General features: G+C 43.6%; 1 protein-coding gene across 1 annotated transcript in view; it reads right to left on the bottom strand.

The window, feature by feature from the left end:
- LOC121853463 (ras-like protein rasG) overlaps window positions 1-24,634 on the bottom strand; it is a 153,368-nt gene that overhangs the window by 4,341 nt on the left and 124,393 nt on the right. The window contains exons 5-8 of the mRNA XM_042347607.1: window positions 12,996-13,087; window positions 8,128-8,317; window positions 7,819-7,987; window positions 2,840-2,988 (exon numbers count right to left, since the gene is read on the bottom strand). Coding sequence (XP_042203541.1) covers window positions 2,880-2,988; window positions 7,819-7,987; window positions 8,128-8,317; window positions 12,996-13,087 — 560 coding nt within the window. The 3' untranslated portion in view covers window positions 2,840-2,879. The remainder of the gene's footprint in view (window positions 1-2,839; window positions 2,989-7,818; window positions 7,988-8,127; window positions 8,318-12,995; window positions 13,088-24,634) is intronic.

The following is a 24,634-nucleotide window of genomic DNA, read 5'->3' as shown; positions in this document are numbered from 1 at the left end:
TTAAGATGATTCAGGGAGAGGGCGAGGGTGGCTTCAATATCTTCTTCTTGTGTCGCTTCTTTGGCAAGCTAATCAACAGTGTCACAGGCAGTTATTCCTATATGTGATGGGATCCAAATAAACTTGACATGGATGTCATAAATTTGCTCTAACCCAGCGACGGCGGCTAGGGTGTGTTGGGCAGCAGGGGAGGAGGGAGAGGGTAATTTGAGCCTAGCTAGCACAGAAGTGGTGGTACAGGTCACTCCTCATGAATGCCTGCGAGGATGGTCATGCTCTCAGTGTCAGTGGAGGAGGCTCAATTGTGAACCCTGATTTTCCTGCAGGCCTGGCGCTCAGAGATCCACACAGCTGTCCCAGAGCCACCCAGCGTGGTAACACACGCATCACAGTAGACAAGGGAAGGAGGGAAGGAGGTCGTAAGAAAAGAGGCGACATCATTAATCTGCTCAAGGCAGTTAAGTTTGAGCATATATATACCGCAGTTGGCTGGATTTACGACCAGGGAAGGTGTGGGCGACAACAACACTTGGAGAAGTCCACGGTGGTAGAGGAGGATGAGTGTACTCGGGAGGGAGAGAGGTCGAGGGGGTGTAGAGGTGATAACGCAGGATGTCAGCAGCAGTGTGGACGGGCTAGTGTTGAGAGGAGGAGGGAAGGTAATGGGGACAGGCTGGCACAGGAGGGTATTAAGATGTGAGTGCGACTGGGGAGTAAGTTGCTCACTGTGAAGAAGTTTAGCACCAAGGTTAGCACTGAGAGCAATAATTTAATCACAAACAGGGAGCAGGATCAGTTCCCGCTGCATGAGTTCTATTCTGGTGGTCATAGGGCAGCCGAGGATGAGTCTCATCTCTCTGTTTTGGATTTTCTCTATGCTTTGTTTCTCGCGCTGGGAGGCAACTACAAGGACAGGAGAGGCATAATCTATGACAGCTCTGACGATGGCAATGTACATGAGACGTAGGACCCTGACAGAGGCTCCTTTGAGGCCGTGGGTGAGGTACTGGGCAGGGCATGAAAGAATTGGGAAATAATGGGTAAGAACACTGCAAACACTGATTACTTGGCAGTAATTTCACGTCTCTACCTGCTTTGTAAGCTAAGATCTCTTGTAGCGACCATGTTATGGTTCACATTGTCAACTACAGTGGGGTATGCTATAACGAACGAATCCTACTACGAATATTCCTATAACGAACGGTTTTACCTATAAAACTGAGAATGCTATAATGCATGCAACTCTTACAACGAATGCGGATGAATACAGTACAGGACTATTTCGTCTGGCGCATGAATATTGTTGTACCGCGGTTCACAACAAGAGCGTCTGCAGCTTTGTTTACATGTCAAGAAATGAACGACGATTTCACAGGGCGTGTTTATTACGATGTATATTGGATTGAATTCAAACCCTTTTTTCTAGAGATATTGTTTGGATGATAGTAAGAAAATCAATATGACAATGCACAGGTTAAGAAGTTGGGTGAGGTTAAATAAGATTAGGTAGGTTAAGGTAAGGTTAGATACGGTTCTAATACTTTTACCTTTATACTTTTATCCTCCACCACTGATCGGCTCGTCAGCCACTTGGGTGGTCAGTCACGTCTCTGTTAGGCACTGTTGGCAAGTACTGGGTATGCAGTGGCTCCTGAATATATCTGAACCTGCTCCAGTGTTGATCGGTGCCGTCACAACACTCTCTAGCAGATTGTTCTGAGAGCTTACAATTCTCACTCTGAAAAAGTTTACCCTTACAATTTTATGGACTTGTGGCTTCTTCAACCTTGAGCTGTGACCTCTTGTGAAGTGGGCGTCCACCAGCTCCAGGTATGGACACTCGAATGAGTAGTGCCCTCTATGAAGTTTATACACCTCAATAAGGTCCCCCCATGCCCGACTGTAGTATAAGCTAGGTAGTTGCAGGTATTCTAATCTCTCTGGATAACTGAGGTGCCGAAGAGCAGGCATCAGTTTGGTGGCCCTCCTTTGGACATTTTCAATCAACTGACAGTGTCTAACATATCTTGGGGACCAGATGGTGTGACAGTACTCCAGATGGGGAAGAACCTCACTCTTGAAGATCGTTACGAGGGAACGACCTTCTTATAAGACCTACTAGTTTAGTTGCTTGATTCGCCATCTTCTCACAATGGCCCGAGAACTTAAGTTCATTGTCAACTTACACACTGAGGTCTTTTTTTGCATTCGGTCTTTATTAACGCAGTTTATTCATCCTGTTGGGACATGTGATATACTGTACCTCCTTAATGTTGGCATGATCTATGTGCATCCTCTCACACTTCGTGACATTGAATCTTAGTAGTCATTTTTTCAACCATTCTTGAAGCTCAGGGATATTTCTATAGCTCTTCACAGTCTGTTTGATTCTCAATTTCCCAGAATAACTTGGCATCATCAGCAAACATTGTATGGAGGAGTGTATAGATTCTGACATGTCACTTATGAAACAACAATGGGCCCAATGCACTGCCCTGTGGTACCCCACTTGTCGCGGGTACACATGACGAGTTCAAACCATTAATCACCATTTCGACTTTCTTACTTAGTATCATCCAAACACCATCTCCTTAGGTTACAATAGGTTAGCTAAGGTTGGTTAGGTTAATAGTTTGGATATCTAAATATAAGGATGACCGAAACTAAAATTTAACCTTTTCTGGTGCTAACCGTCTGCCCCACCTTTACCCAGTTTGGTTAGGGTGGTTACCGTAATCTTAATTGAAATAAACAGGGATAACTAATCTTCATGTGACCACAATATTTTTTCATCATAAGACATATACAGTACTGCCACATAAGGGAGAAGTTGGCTCACCTTCAGGAGCTGGGGTGTGGCCGCCACCTCCTCAGTGACCCTAGCTCTGGAAGTCCTCACAGTTCTTGTATTTGGCTTCAGTTTTACCCATGATCCTGTTGATGACTCGCTTGGCCTTCATGGAGGCCCTCAGAAGACTACGATTCCCTCTAAAAAGTTGACAGTAATCACAACAAATTATATATAACACTGACAGTACTGTATTATAACATGTGATGACTTCCCAATAAAAATCTATCTTTTTAAAATAATAAATAGCTTCACTGTTATCACAAAGTAGTAGTTCTACCTTCTCTCTGCAACGTAAACCTGTCAAAGAAAGTGCAGACTTGAATAATAAAGTTCTACCATGTAATTATTTGGTGAACTGTGGTAGTTTTGTGGTGGCCAAGTTAATACAGTATATCTATCTACTGAAATAATATAATAATAATGATAATAATAATAACAATAATTCAGTGAAATTATCATATAGGTTTACAATTGGATAGGCATGTATATAAACTAAGCAGTTATACAGTTCAACATATATATACAGCTTGACACCAATGTAACTGTATACAGGTATTACCAATATTGTCGTCAGCATATAACAAAAGTCTACAATTAACACATATGGGTACAGTAATGTATGTTCTTTAAATAATATAGGAAGAACAATGGTCCTACAACACTCCTGTGTCGGACTCCAGACTACTGGCATGGATGATGATTCGGTAATATTTGCAGTAACAATTTGTTTCCTGTTGCTAACATACTATTTAAGTCTGCAGTTTTGTACATAGTATATCACAATCGATAGTACCAAGGCCTTTTGTATGTCTAACATTACCATACCTGTGTAATTTCCCTGAGTATTAGGGATCTCATATAGTCAGTGATATGGATCAAGCTGGCATGAGTTGTGTGAGAGCCCCTAAATCCTGATTGGTTGCTGTACAAAATATTATAACAAGAGAGATATCTTTTCTCTAGAACATACACTACACTGCTCTCTCCAGAAATTTAGATACAATACACAAGATACTAACTGGCCTGTAATTACTTACATCAGACAGACTTGTGTTACTCTGGCATACTTACTCTCATCTGGTACAGTATTGGTGCTAATGGAGAGATTAATTATAGATGTTATTGGTGTCCCTCAAAGACCAATGCATTGTAGGGTCCAGTTTATTTAACTTCTTTAGAACAAAGTCCTTTGCTAAAGTGTGGCACTCAAAACTGTCTGGAGTGATTCCTTTCTTTTTATAGTAGGATTTAAAAGTTTTTAACACCACACTGTAACTGTTTGAGGCTATCAGCATTTTATTAACTAAAGCTGAGACTGTCACTTCTTGCATATCCAAATAATTAAAGTACCTGTAGTTTGCAACTTCAGATGCATCATGACAAACCTCATCATTACCGGTAATGTTGAACACTACGTTGGATCGTTCATTTACTTTGTCCAAGGGTTCTTAGATGTTTCTAGAGCTTTTGGGGGTTATTTATATTTTCCTTAATCTTATTGTTTAAATATTCTGATTTTGCTGACTTTATCTCTCTGTACATGTACAGCACTTTGTTTTTTAACTTACAGAATTTTTGCATGGCTTCTCATCATGTCTGTCTCTATTAACCTTACGAGCGAGTTGACATCTGTGTCATCCAAGGTTCGGTCCTAGCTTTTATTCCTATCTCCTTTAACTGTGCTACTTTTACTTTACTTTTTACTTTTATCCTCTTAACCACTGATCGGCTCGTTAGCCGCTTGGGCGATGGGTCACGTCTCTGTTACGCACTGTTGGCAAGTACTGGGCATGTACTGGTTCCTCAATGTGTTGGAACCTGTTCCAGTATTGGTCAAGTCTGATCTTCAAAGAGCTTACACTCAGTGCTATCACAACACTTTCTGGCATATTATTCCAAGAATTCACAATTCTCACTCCGAAAATGTCTATACACTTCAAGTAGGTCGCCCCTTGCCTGTCTGTAGTATAAGCTAGGTAGATGCAGGCATTCTAATCTCTCTGGGTAGCTGAAGTTCTGTTGAGCAGGCACCAGTCTGGTGGCCCTCCTTTGGACATTTTCAATAAATTGATAGTCCTTAGCATACCTCAGGGACCAGGCAGGAATACAGTACTCCAGTACTACTAGTTTCATTGCTTGATTCACCTTCTTCTCACAATGGCCCTAGAATCTATGTTCCTAAGTGCCATTAATCACCACACACTGCGTACGATCGTGGAGAAAGTCTCTGATCCACGCTAGGATACTTCCTCGAATCCCATACCCTTCCAGTTTAATTCTCAGCATTTCATGGGGTACACTGTCGAAGGCATTGGCAAAATCTAGGCACTGTATATATTGCCGATATTTCCGCCCTGTTTTGGAATTGAGTCCAAACATCCAGGACCTTGAGTAATTATGTTAAGCAGAAGCGCCCCAGCATAAAACTTGTTGGCAAGGTTGTTTCGCAGTAGATGTTCCATCATGGCATCTCTTATGATGCTCTCTAGTACTTTACATACTAGGCTGGTCAGGCTTACTAGTCTGTAATTATTCATGGAGTGACGATCGCCCTTCTTGAAAATAGGACTCATATAAGCCATTTTCCAGTCATTTGGGACCTTTTACTAATCCAGGCATTTACAGAACAGGATCTTAAGGGGCTCCACAAGCTCGCTACACAGTATTCTTAACACTCTGGGGTGTACCATATCTGGGTCGGGACTCTTGTGAATCTTTAGCTTTGACAATTTATTTCTTATAACCTCGTCCGAGAACACAATGTGGATCAGCGCTGTGTCAAACCTTCTTTCCTCAACCACAGGAAAATTGTTCGCATCCTCTCTTGTGAACACTGAGGAAAAGAATTTGGTCAATCTGTGTTACTACCATCTTCAAGCCTCAGGTTCGATATGCCTACTTGCATTTTGTCATGAACCAAGTAACAGTTAAATCTGAAGGACAACGTTATGTGGTGACTTGGGCCAATGGGGGATAGGTGTTCCAGCTTGGCCACCATACTCTCCTCGTTAGTTATGATGAGGTCCAGCGGTTTGGGTGTTTGCTTCCTCCTGTAGTGAGTTGGATCATTAACATGTTGGAATAGAAAATTGTCTAAGAGTTTCTACAAAAAGAGTAGCGGGATTATTTAGGCCGTTTGGCGTGGATTCATCTCTTCAGTCGATGTCGCCATAGTTAAAGTCCCCCATGACCAGGAGGTTCCCTTGGATTAATAAGCTACAGTTTGTGGATGAGTAAGTCTCCTCCCTTTAATTTAATTTTACACCACTTTGATTCCTCAAAAACATCCTCTCCCTGTACCCTCACCTGGCTGGCTCTAAGGTCTTGCCTAGCATAGATAACCACACCCCTCTTGCAAGTTTTTTGAGAAAGGTTCGAAAATAATTCATATCCGTCTATATTAAACTCACATTCCTCCATCTCGATTCTCTTGTTTTTGTACAACAGTTCTACAACACCAACTATATCTGGTTGATGTACCTTAAGTAGTGTTTCAAAATCTGCTCTCTTATCAAGGAATGTTATCAAGAACATCAGTAAAAGTAGTTCTCAACTTCTCCGAGGCCTCATTAACCTCACATGCGACCAATTATTATTTTGTTTTGTATGGATTTTTTATTTTTTTTGTAACACTTCTTTGTTGTAATTCCTCACTGACAATATTTTGATTACCCTGTGTTGTCCTGTCTTACCTCTGACCTATCTCCTGCTGCAGTAGGCGATAAAGTGGTCACTAAGGCCAGCAGGAATGTCCCCTAATGTCCCCTACCTGATTGATTTTGTCTTTAGTATTACATATTACATCTAGTGTGGTGGCTGAGGACTTTGTTACCCGGGTTGATGAATCACCAGAATCTTCACATGTAGTATTTGCATATGTTTCACTTATTTAATAATATGAAAATAAATAAATAAATAATGAATAAATTTATAAGTGAGCTGTTTAACAATAATAAAAAACCCACAAAAGACACACGCTTTTAAACCTTTGAGTCCTGGAGGGTTAAATTATTGTCCTCATAAGGTTAAATTATTGTCCTCATAAGGTTAAATTATTGTCCTCATAGGGTTAAATTATTGTCCTCATAGGGTTAAACCAACGTCCCCAAAACAGTTAAACTATTATTTTCATAAGAGTTAAACCATAAACCTTAAACAGTTACACTTTTGACATCAAAGGGTTCAACTACTATTCTCAAAAGGGTTAAACCATCGTGATCAAAAGAATTAGACTCATCTTCAAAAGGGTTAATCCATCCCCACCAAAAGGGTTAAACTATTATTCTCAAAAGGGTTAAATTATTATCCTCAAAAGGGTTAAACTATCATTCCCAAAAGGGTTAAACCATCCTCATCCAAGGGTTCAACTATCATCCTCATTAGGATTAAACCATCCCCATCAAAAGGGTTAAACCATTACCATTAAAAGGGTTAAACTATCACCCACAAAAGGGTTAAGCTATTATCATCAAAAGGGTTAAACCATCTCCCATCAAAAGGGTTAAACTATTATCCTCAAAAGGGTTAAACCATCCCATCAAAAGGGTTAAACTATCACTCACAAAAGGGTTAAGCTATTATCATCAAAAGGGTTAAACCATCTCCCATCAAAAGGGTTACACTATCACCCACAAAAGGGTTAAGCTATTATCATCAAAAGGGTTCAACCATCCCATCAAAAGGGTTAAACTATCACCCACAAAAGGGTTAAACTTTCATCCTCAAAAGGGTTAAACCATCTCCCATCAAAAGAGTTAAACTATTAATCTCAAAAGGGTTAAACTATTATCCTAAAAAGGTTAAACTAGTATCCTAAAATGGGTTAAACCATAAACCTCAAACAGTTACACGATTGACATCAAAGGGTTCAACTATCATCCGCAATAAGGGTTAAACCATCGTGATCAAAAGGATTAAACTATTATGTTAAACCATCGGCGGTCAAAGGTTTAAGATATGTTTGTTACCTAGTCCAAGTCTTCTCCTTCGGTGCCTCCTCCTCCTCACAGGGTTCAGCCTCGCCTTTAATACGGAGTTGGTTGAGTATCCCCACCAACAGGTCGTCACACTTGTGGTTCATCCCGACACTGATCTCCATAAACTTGCCGCCGTAACTACAAGCCAAATCACGCCCATCTGTGTAGAGAGATGTGGGTTAAAACTTTTTGTGTGTGAGAGGTGGATGGATGGATGGATACATAGATAGATAGATAGATAGATAGATAGGGATAGATAGATAGATAGATAGATAGATAGATAGAGAGGGAATCACTCACCATCGACAGTTACAGCTCTGGACCGCACCAGTTCACACTTGTTGGCCACCAGTATGACAGCTCGACCCCGCAGAAGCTGACGACTGTGTAGGCGACCCAGCTCCTCTCCCGCCTTCTGGAACGACGCCTTGTCCGTGATGCTGTACATGATTAACCAACCGTCCGTGGGCCTCTCTCGGTTAATCTCCTCCTGTGTCAAGTACAAGTGTTCGTTATTAACTCTACCTGCTTCAATAACAAACAAAATATATCGTAGGGTAAAGTCAGTCTCCCATCTGGCCACTGTCTGCCTGTTTCTGTATCTAAACTTGTCTCAATATGTCTGTCTGTCTGTCTATTTCTGTGTCTGTTTTTCTGTCAGTCTGCCTGCCTGTGTGTGTGTGTGTGTGTGTGTGTGTGTGTGGGTGTGTGTGTGTGTGTGTGTGTACGTGCATGTGTGCGCAGGGTGGTGTAATGCATCTAGTGTGGCAGGATTAGTTAGCGTTAAGCTGCAAGCACTGCTTGCTTCCTCTCGCTTTCAGCTATGAGCTCACCATCAAGACTCCTGCTGTGCCTCCTCATGACAACACATGGTAACTGGGTGCCTCGTGGGCCCAGGCTACACTAGCAGGGGATCTCGGAGCAGCAGTGGGCCCACTGGCATGTGGACACATCCTGGCGCCTACCAACCACTGCCTCGCTGCCTTGTGGATTAAAAGGCGAAACCCAACATTCCGGGCTATCATCAGTCCATTGCATTTCTCCCTCTCCCCAGTCATTGCAACACTTGCACCACTGGATCAGGAAAAGGAAGAGCCAAGATGTGTGGTTGCAACCTGCGCCCCTGCCTCACTACATAAATCAACTCATGCGCAGCCATCACCCAGCTCATCATACCTCTCATCATCATCAAAACCCCTTTGCCCTCCAAAAGTTCTATGTTGACAGACGAGTGGAAACAGGGACAGGCAGAGATGACTGCCGGGAGTCTCTAGTCACAACTCTGCACATGGGCGGCACAGAGAAGATGATCGTTTATGCACTGGGATCTAGGCAACAGTGCAATCCGGTCCTGTCTGTGCGACTGAGCAGCCCTTTTGAGGAGCCCCTCTGTTCACCCCACATTGGGAGGGGGCTAGAAAAGGTGCCCTGAACATAGCCTGCCTAAAAAACCAACCTGACTGGGCAACCGCACCCAGTAAAGTCATCCTAATGCTGTTGAAAATATATCATAATCACAGATCAAAGCAAAAACAAACTATACAACCTCTTATAGTCGCTGCATGGAATATCAGGACCCTTCTGGATACTGGTACAAATGAACATAATGAAAGAAGAACTGCCCTTGTGGCAAAAGAGCTGGCTAGGTATAACATCAACATAGCAGCCATTAGTGAGTCCAGGCTCCCCGATGAAAGTTGACTCACAGAACGGGGGTCTGGCTATACCTTCTTCTGAAAGGGTAAGCCTACTGTGGAGAGAAACGGCATTTATGGAGTTGGCTTTGCTATCCGCCAATGCATCCTACACAGGCTAAGTGAAATGCCTGTTGGGATCAACGAGGGCTTCATGATGCTCCGAGTCCCACTGAATCACTCACGTCATGACTTTTTTCATCAGTACATACGCCCCAACACTGGATGCAGAGAATGACATCAAGGAGACCTTTTATGCCGACCTTGACAGTGCTGACCTCTATCCCCAGTGGAAATAAGTTTGTGCTCCTGGGTGACTTCAACGCAAGCATTGGCAGAGATACTGACTTATGGCAGGGACCCATTGGGAGAAAGGGAATAGGCAAGTGTAAACCCAACAGCCTACTCCTCCTCAGCAAGTGTGCTGCACACAACCTCACTATCACCAACACCTTGTTTAGGAAGACCAACAAGTTCGAGGGTTCTTGGCAACACTCACGATCCAAACATTGGCATCTCATTGACAACATCATTATCAGAGAAAGAGATCACCGAGATGTCCTCATCACACGAGCCATGCGTGGCTCAGACCACTGTGACACTGATCATCGGCTCGTCAGAGCCAAGATCTCACTTCATGTCGCCCCAAAACGGCGAAGGTAGCAAGCCTCCACAAGAGGTTTTAGCACTAAGCGTCTGGAGGATCCAGCGGTAGCACATGCTTTCAGAGAGCAGCTCGATGATTGGCTGATAAACAACCTAAATCAGAGTGCCAAATGGGGTCCCCTCAAAGCTGTCATCACAAAATCTTGCACCGAGACCCTCGGCCTCATCAAAAGTAAAACACCAGGATTGGTTTTGTGAAAATGACCCGGAAATGGCAGTACTCTGACCAAAGCTGATAATTTCCACGAAGAGAAAGCGGCGGTCTAGCGTAAACTTTACAAACCAATTAACAAATGGTGGCGACGCATAGTGAGTGAAAAGCAAAAATTTTTGGATCAACACAAGATGCGTAAATTTTTCAATTCCACTAAAACAATATATGGCCCAACTACTCATGGCGTGGCCCCCTCCACTCATCCGACGGTAACTCCCTAATTAAAGACGAAGAAAGCATCCGTCAGTGCTGGAAAGAGCTCTAGCATTCGCTGCTCAACCCAGAGCTCCACCTCAGCTATCCTCCATCCCTGGATGAGGTAGCCACTGCCATAAAGCAGATGAAAAATAACAAAGCCCCAGGGCCTGATGGAATCCCAGCCGAGGCATATGAAGCAGGAGGGCCTCTGCTTACCAGCCGTCTCCACTCTGTCCTGGAGAATATATGGGAAAAGGAGGAAATCCCCCAAGCTCTTAAAGACGCCTCCATCGTCAATATTTATAAGAACAAGGAAGATAGGTCAGACTGTGACAACTACTGTGTGATCTCAGTGCTGTCTGTAGCTGGCAAGATTATCCTTCCCATCATTGTATCATAGCTGGATGATTGTCATACTCAATCCCAAGTGACAGCAAAGTAGTAGTAGTGTGTGTGTTATAAGGATCATAGTGTAAGTCTGTGTATATAACCTATTTATTGCATATGATATTCATACAAGCCTTTAGTTACTATTATGTGCCGCCCATTAAGAAGACCTATAGGTCATTAGGCAGACGTAGAGCCCATTAAGTAGACTTAGCGACCATTAGGCAGACTTAGAGCCCATTAGGTAGATTTACAGTCCATTAAGTAGACTTAGAGACCATTAGGTAGACTTAGAGTCCATTAAGTAGACTTAGAGACCATTAGGCAGACTTAGAGCCCATTAGGTAGATTTACAGTCCATTAAGTAGACTTAGAGACCATTAGGTAGACTTAGAGTCCATTAAAAACTTAGAGACCATTAGGTAGACTTAGAGCCCATTAGAGAGACTTAGAGCCCATTAGGTAGACTTAGAGCCCATTAGGAAAACTTAGAGCTCATTAGGTAGACTTAGAGCCCATTAAGAAGACTTAGAGCCCATTAGGTCGACCTAGAGCCCATTAGGAAGATTTAGAGCCCATTAGGAACACCTAGAGCCCATTAGGTAGACTTACAGCCCATTAAGTAGACCTAGAGCCCATTAGGAAGACTTAGAGCCCATTAGGAAGACTTAGAGCCTATTAGGTAGACTTAGAGCCCATTAGGAACACCTAGAGCCCATTAGGTAGACTTAGAGCCCATTAGGAAGACTTAGAGCCAAATAGGTAGACTTAGAGCCCATTAGGTAGATTTAGAGCCCATTAGGTAGACTTAAGATCCCATTAGAAAAAGACTTAGATCCTATTAGGTAGACTTCGAGCCCATTAGGTAGACTTAGAGCCCATTAGGTAGACTTAGAGCCCATTAGGTAGACTTAGAGCCCATTAGAGAGATTTAGAGCCCATTAGGTAGACTTAGAACCCATTAAGAAGACTAAGAGATCATTAGGTAGACTTAGAGCCCATTAGGTAGACTTAGAGCCCATTAGGTAGACTTAGAGCCCATTAAGAAGACTTAGAGATCATTAGGTAGTAGAGCCCAGTAGGTAGACTTAGAGCCCATTAGGTAGACTTAGAGCCCGTGGGTAGACTTAGAGCCCATTAGGTAGACTTAGAGCCCGTGGGGTAGACTTAGAGCCCATTAGGTAGACTTAGAGCCCGTGGGTAGACTTAGAACCCATTAAGAGACTTGAGATCATTCGGTACACTTAGAGTGATGGGTAGACTTAGAACCCATTAGGTAGACTTAGAGGCCCATTAGGTGAGACTTAGAGCCTATTAGGTAGACTTAGAACCCGTAGAGACTTAGAGATCATTAGGTACACTTAGAGCCCATTAGGTGAACTTAGAACCCATTAGGGCTTGGGAGCATTAGGTACACTTAGAGCCCATTAAGGTAGACTTAGAACCATTAGGTAGACTTAGAGCCTGTGGGTAGACTTAGAACCCATTAAGAAGACTTAGAGATCATTAGGTACACTTAGAGCCCATTAGGTGACTTGGGAGCCTATTAGGTAGACTTAGAGCCCATTAGGTAGACTTAGAGCCTATTAGGTAGACTTAGAACCCGATAGAAGACTTAGGAAGCTCATTAGGTAGTCTTAGAGCCCATTAAGAAGACTTAGAGCCCATTAGGTAGTCTTAGAGCCCATTAAGAAGACTTAGAGCCCATTAACAACACTTAGAGCCCATTAGGTAGACTTTGAGCCCATTAGGAAAACTTAGAGCTCATTAGGTAGACTTAGAGCCCATTAGGTAAACTTAGAGCCCATTAGGTAGTCTTAGAGCCCATTAAGAAGACTTAGAGTCCATTAGGTAATCTTAGAGCCCATTAGGTAGACTTAGAGCCCATTAGGAAGTCTTAGAGCCCAGTAGGAAGACTTAGAGCCCATTAGGTAGTCTTAGAGCCCATTAGGTAGTCTTAGAGCCCATTAGAAAGACTGAGAGAGAGAGAGAGAGAGAGTTCAGCCTACCTGGAAGTCTTGGTTGGTGGCGACGTTCACGAAGACTATCTCAGACTCCATGCCATTGAGGAGGATGGAGACTGCTTGTTCTGACTCGTCGGCTGGGAGAAAGAGAGAAGGCATTGGTTACATACACCTACACCCACCTCCACCATGTACTATAATTATACACCTTTACATTTACACCCACTTATACCATGAACGATCTTACATCTACTCCCAGTTACAGTATACCCACCTACACCATCTACTATAATATAATCTTACACCTACACCCACCTAACCTACCTACACTTTAACCTGTTCAAAGGAAGGTTATAACAACTATGGCGGCGGTTCCTTGTGTTTACATTCGTGACGTCAGCATGCGCGCCATTTTTCAATGTATACCGTGTTGGCTTTATGTCTCATGTTTTTAATTTGTATTTTTTTTCCTCCATGATAATAAAAGGTTTTATACACTTTAATTCTATGATTTTTATGAGCTGAGAGTTTTCTGAAAGGGGCAGGGAAAGAGGAGGGGACGAGAGAGAGAGAGAATAGAACGGAAACGTGTGTAGGATGACATTGAAAAAAACGACAAACAGGAGAAAATAAAGAAAAATTTAAACCAAATACAATAATATAAACATAAGAACATAAGAACATAAGAATGGAGGAAACTGCAGGGGGCCTATTGGCCCATACTGGGCAGTCCCGTTTACACCCAACCCCCATTGCTCATATGAGCATCCAACCTATGTTTGAAGCAATTCAGCGTATTCCAGTTAATGATGATATTTGGTAACTTGTTCCATTCATCCACTACTCTGTTTCCAAACCAGTGTTTACCTATTTCACGCCTAAATCTAAATTTGTCAAATTTAAAACCATTGTTACGAGTTCGCTCCTGGTTGGATAGTTTGAGTACCTTTGTAATGTCCCCTTTGTTTCGCCCTGCCTTCCACTTATACACCTCTATCAGGTCGCCCCTCGCTCTACGTCTCTCAAGGGAGTGCAAATTAAGATGCTTTAACCTGTCTGTATACTTAAGGTTCCTAATGCCGGGGATTAGTCTTGTCATTCTCCTCTGAATTCTTTCCAAGGATTCTATATCCATTCTGTAATACGGTGACCAGAACTGAACTGCGTAATCCAGGTGTGGTCTCACAAGAGCAAGATACAGTTTTAGGATGACCTCGCTAGTCTTGTAACTAACACTCCTTTGTATGAACCCAAGTACTTTATTAGCCTTGTTACGAGCAAAAACACATTGTTTACTTGGCTTAAGGTTCCTACTTATCATTACTCCTAAATCTCTCTCGCAGTCGGATTTCTCTATGACATCGTTGTTCATCTGGTATCTGGTTTCCCTGTTTACGTCTCTATACTGAGTACTTTACATTTGTGGACGTTGAATTTCATCTGCCATTTTTCAGACCATTCGAAAAATTTGTTTAGATCTTCCTGTAGTTTTGCCGAGTCCTCGTCAGATTTGATAACACGTCCTATTTTAGTGTCATCAGCAAATTTACTTATGTTGCTGTCTATGCCGATATCTATGTCGTTTATGTATATAATAAATAATAATGGTCCAAGTACTGAGCCTTGGGGAACTCCACTTGTGACGTTGCTCCAATGAATATATTTTAATGATTATTTTTATTATTTTTCACTATAGGGACACAAACATCATATACATAATGATATAATAATGGTTGCCCCTCGTGTTGTAGTGGATTCCTCCCCTACAAACGCCGTTTGTCGCTGACTAGCCGACCCTCGAATTCCCCAGTGTATGCCTCGTGGTCTAGGTCAGCAACCAGCGCCGCCTTACATGACTGAGGTCAACTATTAAGCCACGCCTACCTCCAACCTCCACTATATACAGTGGCGTAGCTAGAGTGTGTGCCGCCCGGGGCGGCCCTTGAGTTTGCCGCCCCCCGTGCGCCCACAAAAAATACATATTGCACAGTGACTCACTCTTATATATATATATATATATATATATATATATATATATATATATATATATATATATATATATATATATATATATATATATATATATATATATATATATATATATATATATATTAAATAGTTTGTGTACCATTATAATATTACTGTACTTTCACATACTCAAATATAGTATGCTTTAAATACACACCAAACATACTTAAACTTTATAAGTAACAGTTAAACAAAAAGCAAAAACGACATATAGGATAGGGAAAAAAGTAAAAAAGTGTAAAAAATTAGGACCATCTTTATTTCTGAAATGAAAACTACAACTTTCTACAAAGTAACTTTTCTTGTTTTTTTGTTGGCAAATTCTTCAATGACATTGTCAAAAACTATTTCATCTGTCAATTGTCGCTCTATAGACAGTATGGCAAGATTTCTCAACCGCAAGGTGCTCATAGTAGATCTTAAGTAATTCTTGATCAGTTTTAGTTTCGAAAAACTCCTCTCACAGGTAGCAACACTAACAGCAATTGTGAGGAAAATCCTCAGCATTATTGCTATATTTGGAACCGAGTTCCCAAGGTTATACTTTTGAATAAACTGCAAAAGTTCAAGGGGGCCTTCTTTCCACGTCTGTATTCTGTCTTTAATAGTTATAGCAGCAACAGTAACTGGTGGATTGGTCCGCTGTACATGAAGTGATATGACCCGAGACTGCATGGTTTTGTAGCTACTGGAGACGTTAATCCTTCTCTTTGTATCGGCGGCAAGTTAATCCTCGTCGTGTCTGACCTAACACCTGACCCACACCACATGAGCTCACTGGCGTACTTGTTTGAAGTTGTTTCCTTAATCCTCAACAGGTTACAGGTTGTGTGTGTGGCGGGGGGCCTCATAGCAAGGGTGTAGCTCATGACGTGGCCGTGATGATGTGGGTCAGGTGTTAGGTCAGACACGACAAGGATTAACTTGCCGCCGATACAAAGGGATGGATTAACGTCTCCAGTAGCTGCAGATATGGGTGATGAGCAGACCCAAAAGTGCCGCCCGGGGCGGACCGCCCCCCCCCCTAGCTACGCTAGTGACTATATAAGGCCTCACCTCGTGGTGACCTATCTCTCTTACTACCTACAGCCACCAGCCAGCAACACCTCCTCCTCCCCCTGCCTGGCGGCCCTCGCTCCAGTTGGCGAACATGGCGACCCACAAGCTGGTCCTCCTCTGAGCACCCTCACCAACCAGCTCTCTCTACATCACGCTTGTAACCATGCTGCCTTCCCAGCACCAAGCTGCATTGTACATCCAATACAACATGTATACAGAGAGCACATTGTGAGTTTCCTTTCTGAGGCTTTCTCCAACCCATCCTGAGTGTGAACCAACATCTCGTACCCCACAGTGTAACAAGGATGGCCGGCCCAAGGGCCACCTAGGAGTGAATTTGTTTAAGGTGTAGAAACTGTCGTCAACACAACAACCACACCCTGAGTTAACGAGCTGCATGACCCAGTGTCGATTAACATCCAAGTTCCCAATTGCTGCGTAAAGAAACTTGCCCATAGTTTCACATACATACATAAGACTACAGACATACATACATACAAAGAAATAGGACATTTACACTAGAGGTATACTATACTGTACAGTTTTCAATGTGTTACACCCATTTTTCTAGCCATTACATAAATATCTACACCCAGCACTCTAGGAAGAATAGAAAAACAAGAAAGAGAAAAAGAAGGAGGGTGAGGGGAGGAGGTCTTCCCACCAAGAATGTAATCAGTGTGAGGGATCTACGCCTTGTCCTTCTCTGTGTACCTGGACCCCTTGCCCAGCCCATTCAATATAAGGGATTTTATTGCCCACAGACATTGGGCCACGTTTATCTATGTGTACGCTGTTTCTTCCACCCTCAGCAGGGGGTGTGTACAGGTAATGGAACAGCATCAAGAAACGGCTACATAAAGTGGATACTAATTGCCGCATAATTGTCAAAGCCAATAGTTCCTATGTGTGTGTGTGAAAGACACTAATATACTTGTATACACACTTTACATAATTACACATACGTAACATAATATATATATATATATATATATATATATATATATATATATATATATATATATATATATATATATATATATATATATATATATATATATATATATATATATATATATATATATATATATATATATATATATATATATACTGTATATATATATATATATATATATATATATATATATATATATATATATATATATATATGTTTTTTTTTTTTAATTATCACATTGTGTGGCACACTCGACGACCGATTAAAAATTATCAAACAACACCCCGAAATTATAATACCTGTACTCGCATATAATTCCCTCTAACCAGAAAATACCCCCATCCCCCAAACAACAACACAATAACAAGTATGTTTTATAAAGAACACGAATTATTAGGCGTTATAAACATATACATGACATCTGTACACCCAAAACATCACCATTCACCTTCCAGCAGCGTTAATTGGCACACGCTGGCCCCCATTAGACGTCGATTAAAAAAAAATTCGCGTATATACAACTTGAAATAAAAACGACGCCCCATCAATTTCCCATCCACTGACCTTACCCACCCCCCCCCCCCACGACCCGCCCGTCTCCCGCCCAACGACCCGCCCGTCCCCCGCCCCCACCCCATGACCCGGCCGTCTGCCGCCCCTCACCCCACGACCCACCCCCACCAATTTGGAAGCAATTTGGTAATTCATCAACTCTTGGGAGACAATACTGTGAGAGACGGATGGTGGTTGTTTGGAAGAGATCCTCTTATTGTCGTAGCCATTGATAATAATAATAATAATAATAATAATAATAATAATAATAATAATTAACGATTTATTGAAAGAGCTTGGCAGCCAGAAGGCTGAAAATATACAGTTACATATTTGGGGAATGGGTTTCGAATTACAAATAATATACAAGTAACATAAGTGATACAAATAAGATATATAATAACTAGATGGGGAAAAACTCAAACTACAGTGCATTTCAACATAGTGACACTGCAAGAAGTAGTATTTACTGGGAGTGAATACACTGGTTTATTACAAGTTATTGATAATTTTTACAATGGTTGGGACTGGGCTGTTCTTATAGCGATCAGTTCGTGCACGTATGGGCTGGATGCGGTTGTGGTGTCGAACAGCAAATCTCGGGCTAGGGATCTCAGGTGGTAGTAGGAGCCGGTGTCGAGGATGGTGTAGAAGCTTCTTACCAAATTTGCAGATGAGGTCGTGGTGATGGTCAGTGAGAGTCGAAAGGGTCAGTGTGTTGAGCGCTTCTTGATATGTGGAGTAGGAAGGGGAGAGAATAATCTTGCATGCCCTCTTTTGCACTTTTTCTAGGTGTTTACGTTGTGTGGCATTTAGGGAGGAAGACCAGGTAGGGGAGGCATAGGTGAGCTTGGGAAATATGAATGTTGTGTAAACACTGAGGAGCTCGGGTGCAGGAACTCCGAAGGACTTGAGTCGGCGGAGGAGGTGGAGACGGAAACTGGAGGATTTGAAAACTTCACTGACGTTTGGTTTCCAATTTAGTTTGTTGTCTATGGTGACGCCGAGGAGCTTTGTGGAATCTACAACCTGGAGTGTGTTCGGACCTAGAGTAATGGAAGGAGGTGGGACAATGTCGGAGGAGAGGTTGATGTGCATAACCATGGTCTTGGTATGGTTGATGGTGACATGGTTGTTGGTGGCCCAGTTTTGGAGACTGTTCAATAAATCCTGAAGGGCGGTATAGTCGGGAGCAGAATTGTTGACGCTGATCCCAATGGTGGAGTCGTCGACATATTTCCAGCGAGCAGAGGTTTCTCTTAGGGCATCATTGATGAGCATAAGGAAGCAGAGTGGTCCCATTGATACCCTTTATATGTTTGGATTTATATGTTATATATTTTTTTTTCAGTATTTTAAGCTGTTATTATTGTAGGAAAAAAATTGTAGTTGCCTTTTTGTGATGGGATTCGAACCTGTCTTAGGAGCAATGCAATCGAGTCAATCCACTACACCCCCCCCCCACATTGTATACGGACATTATACAGTATATATGTATTGTTCATGGGTTTGTACATATATTACGGGATATATTAGTACACGTGTTTGAGTAATTTTAGTACACATGTTAATGGTATTAGTACACTGAGTGAGTGGTACCCCGAGGGAGGCACATGGGGGGTGTCAGCCACACTTGGCACCTGACCAGGGGGGCCACGGGGCCACACAGTGTACTTGGGAGGTCAATGAACTCCACCTTCACCTATGTGTTCACAAGGTCACCTGTGTGTTTCTTTCTCACTTATGACGTCTGATCCGCGTCCACTCTTTCCCCAAACTTGGCACACACACACACACACACACACACACACACGCGTAGCCGCGCCTGATGGTTGTAGAACATTCATCCCAGCAAGGGCCTCACTTTCTGGTGGCACCAAGACTTGGAACAATGTTTGCAGTTTTTACCCAGAGGTGTGTTACCTGATGCTGCTCTAACTTTTACTGCTGAGTTGTGGGAGCTCCTCCTGGCCCTGAGGGTGATCACCTTCCTTGAGAACAAGAGTTTCACCATTACTAGTGACTCAAGGAGCGCCCTTCAATTTCTGGAGTCATTAACCCGCTTCACCCTCTGGTTCTTGAAATAAGGGAGTGACTTTTCCTCATAGGGCGACGTGGCCGGCTGGTCAATTTCTGCTGGGTACTGACACAGGCGGGTAAGTCAAGTAATGGTAGGAAGAGAAGGTGGCCAGGGCTGCTGTCCAGCCCCTGTGCTTCATTCATTACCTCAATGGGACATACTGTACACTATGTCCTGGGGTTAGAACTGCTGTATGTAATGCCTGGCAAATATGTTTGGATGCCATCGTTGGCCTAAACAAGCAACGAGGATTACAATGGAGATACTGCCCTGGCCACTAGGTTGACACATGGCCACGTGATGGCCCGGGAGCTCCAACCAGTATGAGATGATGCCCCGTAAAACATTAGCTGGCCGAGTGGTGTTAGGAGGCGGCATCTATCCAGGACTCAGGGGGGGTTAGGTTAGGTTAAGCTTCCTCCAGCGTCCATAAACAGTTGTTTTCATAATCCTACAACTAAAGGTACAACTACAGTACTTTAATTAATGTACCTTTAGTTTTATGTTTCACCATCCTTAAATAAACAACTGTTACGACATCAGGTTTGTGAGCTTCCCAACAACAACAACAATAATAATAATAATAATAATAATAATAATAATAATAATAATAATATTAATAATAAAAACAATAATAATAATAATAATTATAATAATAATAACAACAAAAACAACAACAATAATAATAATACTAATAATAACATACACACACGTAGACAAATACATACCGTCTCCCCACATACATACACTCACATATACATACATAGTGTACATACATACATACCCTTCTATACACACATCCTAACTCAAACACACTACTACTACTACCACTACTTTGCTGTCACTCGGAAACGAGTATGATGATCATCCAGCTATGATACAATGATATAAGTTATTAAGGATGTAACATTCGTTGGTGAGCTCTGAGGTGACTAAAGAGGCCGATACGGGATAGGTAGAGTGGTCCACAGGTGTTGCACGTGTGGAGGGCTACATCTAGTGTGGGAGGGGGCAGCGGCAGCGCCTTTCCGGCGTTGGTGCTTGTCTGCCTCGGAATGCAGTCGGGCTAACTCAAAAGTATTGACACCATCCCGTGTGGTGCTCCTCCAGGCGTTACGGTGTGGAGTGATCGTCTCCCAGGTGAGGGGGTCGATTTGGCACTTTTTCAGGTTTGTCTTAAGACTATCCTTATACCTTTTCAGTTGCCCGCCAGCGTTACGTTTACTATTCGTTAGGTGACTGTAAAGTAGCTGCTTTGGCAGTCTACTGTCGTCCATGCGGGCAACATGGCCAGTTCATCGTAGTTGTTCATGAATAATGGTAGCCTCGATGCTCCTATAGTTGGTGTCAGCATGAATACTGGCATTTGTTCTCTTGTCTTCCCAGCAAACTCGGAGGATGGAACGTAGACTACGTTGGTGAAAGGTTTCAAGTGCCTTGAGGTGCCTCCTGTATGTGACCCATGTCTCGCTACCATATAGCAGGATGGGGACGACCACTGCTCGATATACGTGCAACTTTGTAGATAATTTTAGCTTCCTACAGCTGAAGACACGGGTATGGAGTCTGCTAAAGGCTTGAGATGCACATCTGATCCGATGTTGAATCTCTTCATCGATGTCTGCGGTGGTGGAAGGGTAGGAGACGAGATACTGAAAGTGGGTAACATTAGAGAGGGTAGTACCGTTAAGTTGTAGGGATGGTTGAGGTGTCCAAAGAGTGCATACGCATCTGTGTAGGTGTTCAGGATCTCCTGTATGTTGCATTCAGTATGAGCGACAAGGGTGAGGTCGTCTGCCTACTGCAGTTCAGTAATGGAGGCTGCTGACACCTTTGTTCCTGCCTGGAGTCGTCTTTTGTTGAAAAGACCCTTCATCCTGTACTGGATGTTCACCCTGTCGGCTAAATTGGCACTGGCAAGAGTAAGGAAGGCAGCCAAGAAAATGGAAAAGAGAGATGGTGCCAGTACACATCCTTGTTTTACCCCCGTTTGGAAAAGGAAGAGCTCAGACTGGGTGTCATTTTGCAGGACACTGCAGTTCATGCCGTTGTGGCTGGCTGAGGGTCTGCCAGAGGGCTTCCCTGTTGACCGAGTCGAAGGCCTTGGTTAGGTCAATGAAGGCCATGTTCTCTGCACTGTTCCTGCATCTGGCCGGCAGCAAAGATCATGTCAGTGGTGCCATATGATGGTCCAAAGCCACATTGAGATCCTGGGAGGAAGTTTTCCACCTCAGGAAGAAGCCAGTTTACGAGGACTCGGGCGATAATCTTGCCAGCTACGGACAGCAGCGAGATCCCGCGGTAGTTGCCACAGTCCAACCGGTCTCCCTTGTTCTTATAGATATTGACGATGGAGGTGTCCTTAAGAGCTTGGGGGAATTCTTCCTTTTCCCATATATTCTCCAGGAGAGAGTGGAGACATCTGGTAAGCAGAGGTCCTCCTGCTTTATACTCCTTGGCTGGGATACCATCAGGCCCTGAGGCTTTGTTATTCTTCATCTGTTTGATGGCAGTAGCTACCTCATCCAGGGATGAAGGATAGCTGAGGTGGGTCAGCTCTGGATGCTGGGGGAACTGCTGGGTAGGAAGTACATCCACATCGGTGTTTCGGTTGAGCATCGAATGGTAGTGCTCTTTCCAGCGCTGGAGGATGCCTTCTTCGTCTTTAATTAGGGAGCTGCCGTCGGATGAGCAGAGGGGGGCTGCAAAAACGAGTGACTGGCCCATAAATATTTGAGTGAAATTGAAAAATTCCCACATTTTGTGTTCAGCTGCAAGTTTTTCATTTCACATGCTTTACTTTTAAACCAGTCGTTCTTCAGATTGCAAAGTTCGTGCTGGGCCGCCGCGTTTTTCTTGTGGAAGGCATCAGCTTTGGTCTGAGACCGATGGTTGTTGTGCCAGTCAGGTAAAGCAGCACGTTTATCATCTTCGAGTAAATTGATTTCTGGGTCATTTTCATCAAACCAGTCCTGGTGTATTCTTTCGATCTGGCCAAGGGTCTCTTAGCAGGTTTTTGTTAAGACAGTGTAAGGAGTACTCCATTCGGCACTTGAATTTGGGTTGCTTGTTGTCAGGTTGTTTATCAGCTCATGTTCGACCTGCTCTCTGAAAGGATGTGCTACTGCTGGAGCCTCTAGATGTTAAAGCCTCTTCTGGACACTTGTTGCCTTCACTGTTTTGGGGCGACATGAAGTGAGAGCTTGGCTCTGACAAGCCGATAACCAGTGTCACAGTGGTCTGAGCCACATATGGCTCGGGTGATGAGGACATCTTTGCGATCTCTCTATGACAATGATGAAGTCAATGAGATGCCAGTGTTTGGATCGTGGGTGTTGCCATAAACCCTTGAATTTGTCGGCCTGCCTAAAGAAGGTATTAATGGTAGTAAGGTTGTGTGCAGCAAACTTGCTGAGAAGGAGTAGGCAGTTGGGGTTACACTTGTCTAGTCCATTTCTCCCTATGGTTCCCTGCCAAATGTCAGCACCTTTGCCAACTCTGGCATTGAAGTCACCCAGGAGCACAACCTTATCTTCTCTGGGGATAAAAGTTAGCACTCTGCCGTGGTCGGCGTAAAAGGCCTCCTTGATGTCATCCTCTGCATCCAGTGTTGGGGCGTATGCACTGATGACGAAGGCATGATATGAGTGATTCAGTGGGACTCTGATCATAATGAAGCGCTCGTTGATCCCAACAGGATTTCAGTTAGCCTATGTAGGATGCATTGGCGGATGGCAATGGCAACCCCATAAATGCAGTTCCTCTCTGCAGCAGGCTTACCCTTCCAGAATAAGGTATAGCCAGACCCCCGTTTTGTGAGTAGTCCCTCATCTGGGAGCCGGGACTCACTAATGGCTGCTATGTCGATGTTATACCTAGCCAGCTGTTTTGCCACAAGGGCGGTTCTTCTTTCAGGAGCCGCATTTGTACCAGTATCCAGAAGGGCCCTGACATTCCCTGTAACGACCATAAGAGGTTGTATAGTTTGTTTTTGTTTTGATCTGTGATTATGATTGTGTTTTCGACCACATAAGAATGGGTGCGGTTGCCCAGTCAGGTTGGTTCTTTAGGCAGGCTATGTTTAGGGCACCATCTGTAGCCCCCTCCCCATGTGGGGTGAGCAGAGTGGCTCCTCGAAAGGGCTGCTCAGTCGCACAGACAGGACCCTGATTGTACTACCGCCTAATTCCCAGTGCACAAACCACCATCTTATCTATGCTGCCCATGTGCAGAGTTGTAGCTAGAGACTCTGGCCAGTCATCTTTGCCTGTCCCCGTCGCCACTTATCCGTCACCATATGACTTTTGGGGTATAGGGGTTTTGATGATGATGAGAGGTATGATGAACTGGAAAATGGCTGCACCTGAGTTGATTTATGCGGTGAGGCAGGAGTGCAGGTTGCAACCACACATCTTGGTTCTTCCTTTTCTTGATCCAGTAGTGCAAGTGTTGCAACGACTGAGGAGAGGGAGAGTTACAATGGACTGATGATAGCCCAGTTTGTTGGGTTTCGCCTTAGCAGCCTGTCCATCAGGCATTGCCTTCTTCTGCCGGTGTAGCCGTTGGGTTCCCATGTTGGTCACCTCTTCCGCCGTTGGGGTCTTGTTGGAGCTCTGTAAGCATGTTTGCCTGATGTGGGACTCCGCTGCAGATTTTTCGTCAATGTTTTACCAAGGTTAATCCGCAAGGCAGCAGGGCAGTGGTTGGTAGGCGCCAGAACGTGTCCACATGGCAGAGGGCCTATGCGCCGTCCCTCTGGGGCCCACTGCGGCTCCGAGATCCTCTGCTAGTCTGGTCTGAGCCCACGAGGTACCCAGTTACCGTGTGTTGCCACGGAGAGGCACAGCAGGAGTCTTGATGGTGAAGAGGCTGTGTACTGGCAGGGGAGGACTTAAACAAGTTGCTTCCCTGTTCGCCACGAGGGCGTGCCAGCGGCGGTAGCTGAAAGCGAGAGGAAGCAAGCAGTGCTTGCAGCTTAACACTAACATAATGCTGCCACACTAGATGCAT

The sequence above is a fragment of the Homarus americanus genome, unplaced genomic scaffold (genome assembly GCF_018991925.1).
Source record: "Homarus americanus isolate GMGI-L3 unplaced genomic scaffold, GMGI_Hamer_2.0 scaffold4896, whole genome shotgun sequence".
Lineage (NCBI taxonomy): Eukaryota > Metazoa > Arthropoda > Malacostraca > Decapoda > Nephropidae > Homarus > Homarus americanus.
The sequence above is the reverse complement of the archived record's forward strand: the minus strand, read 5'-3'. Positions and strand labels throughout refer to the sequence as shown.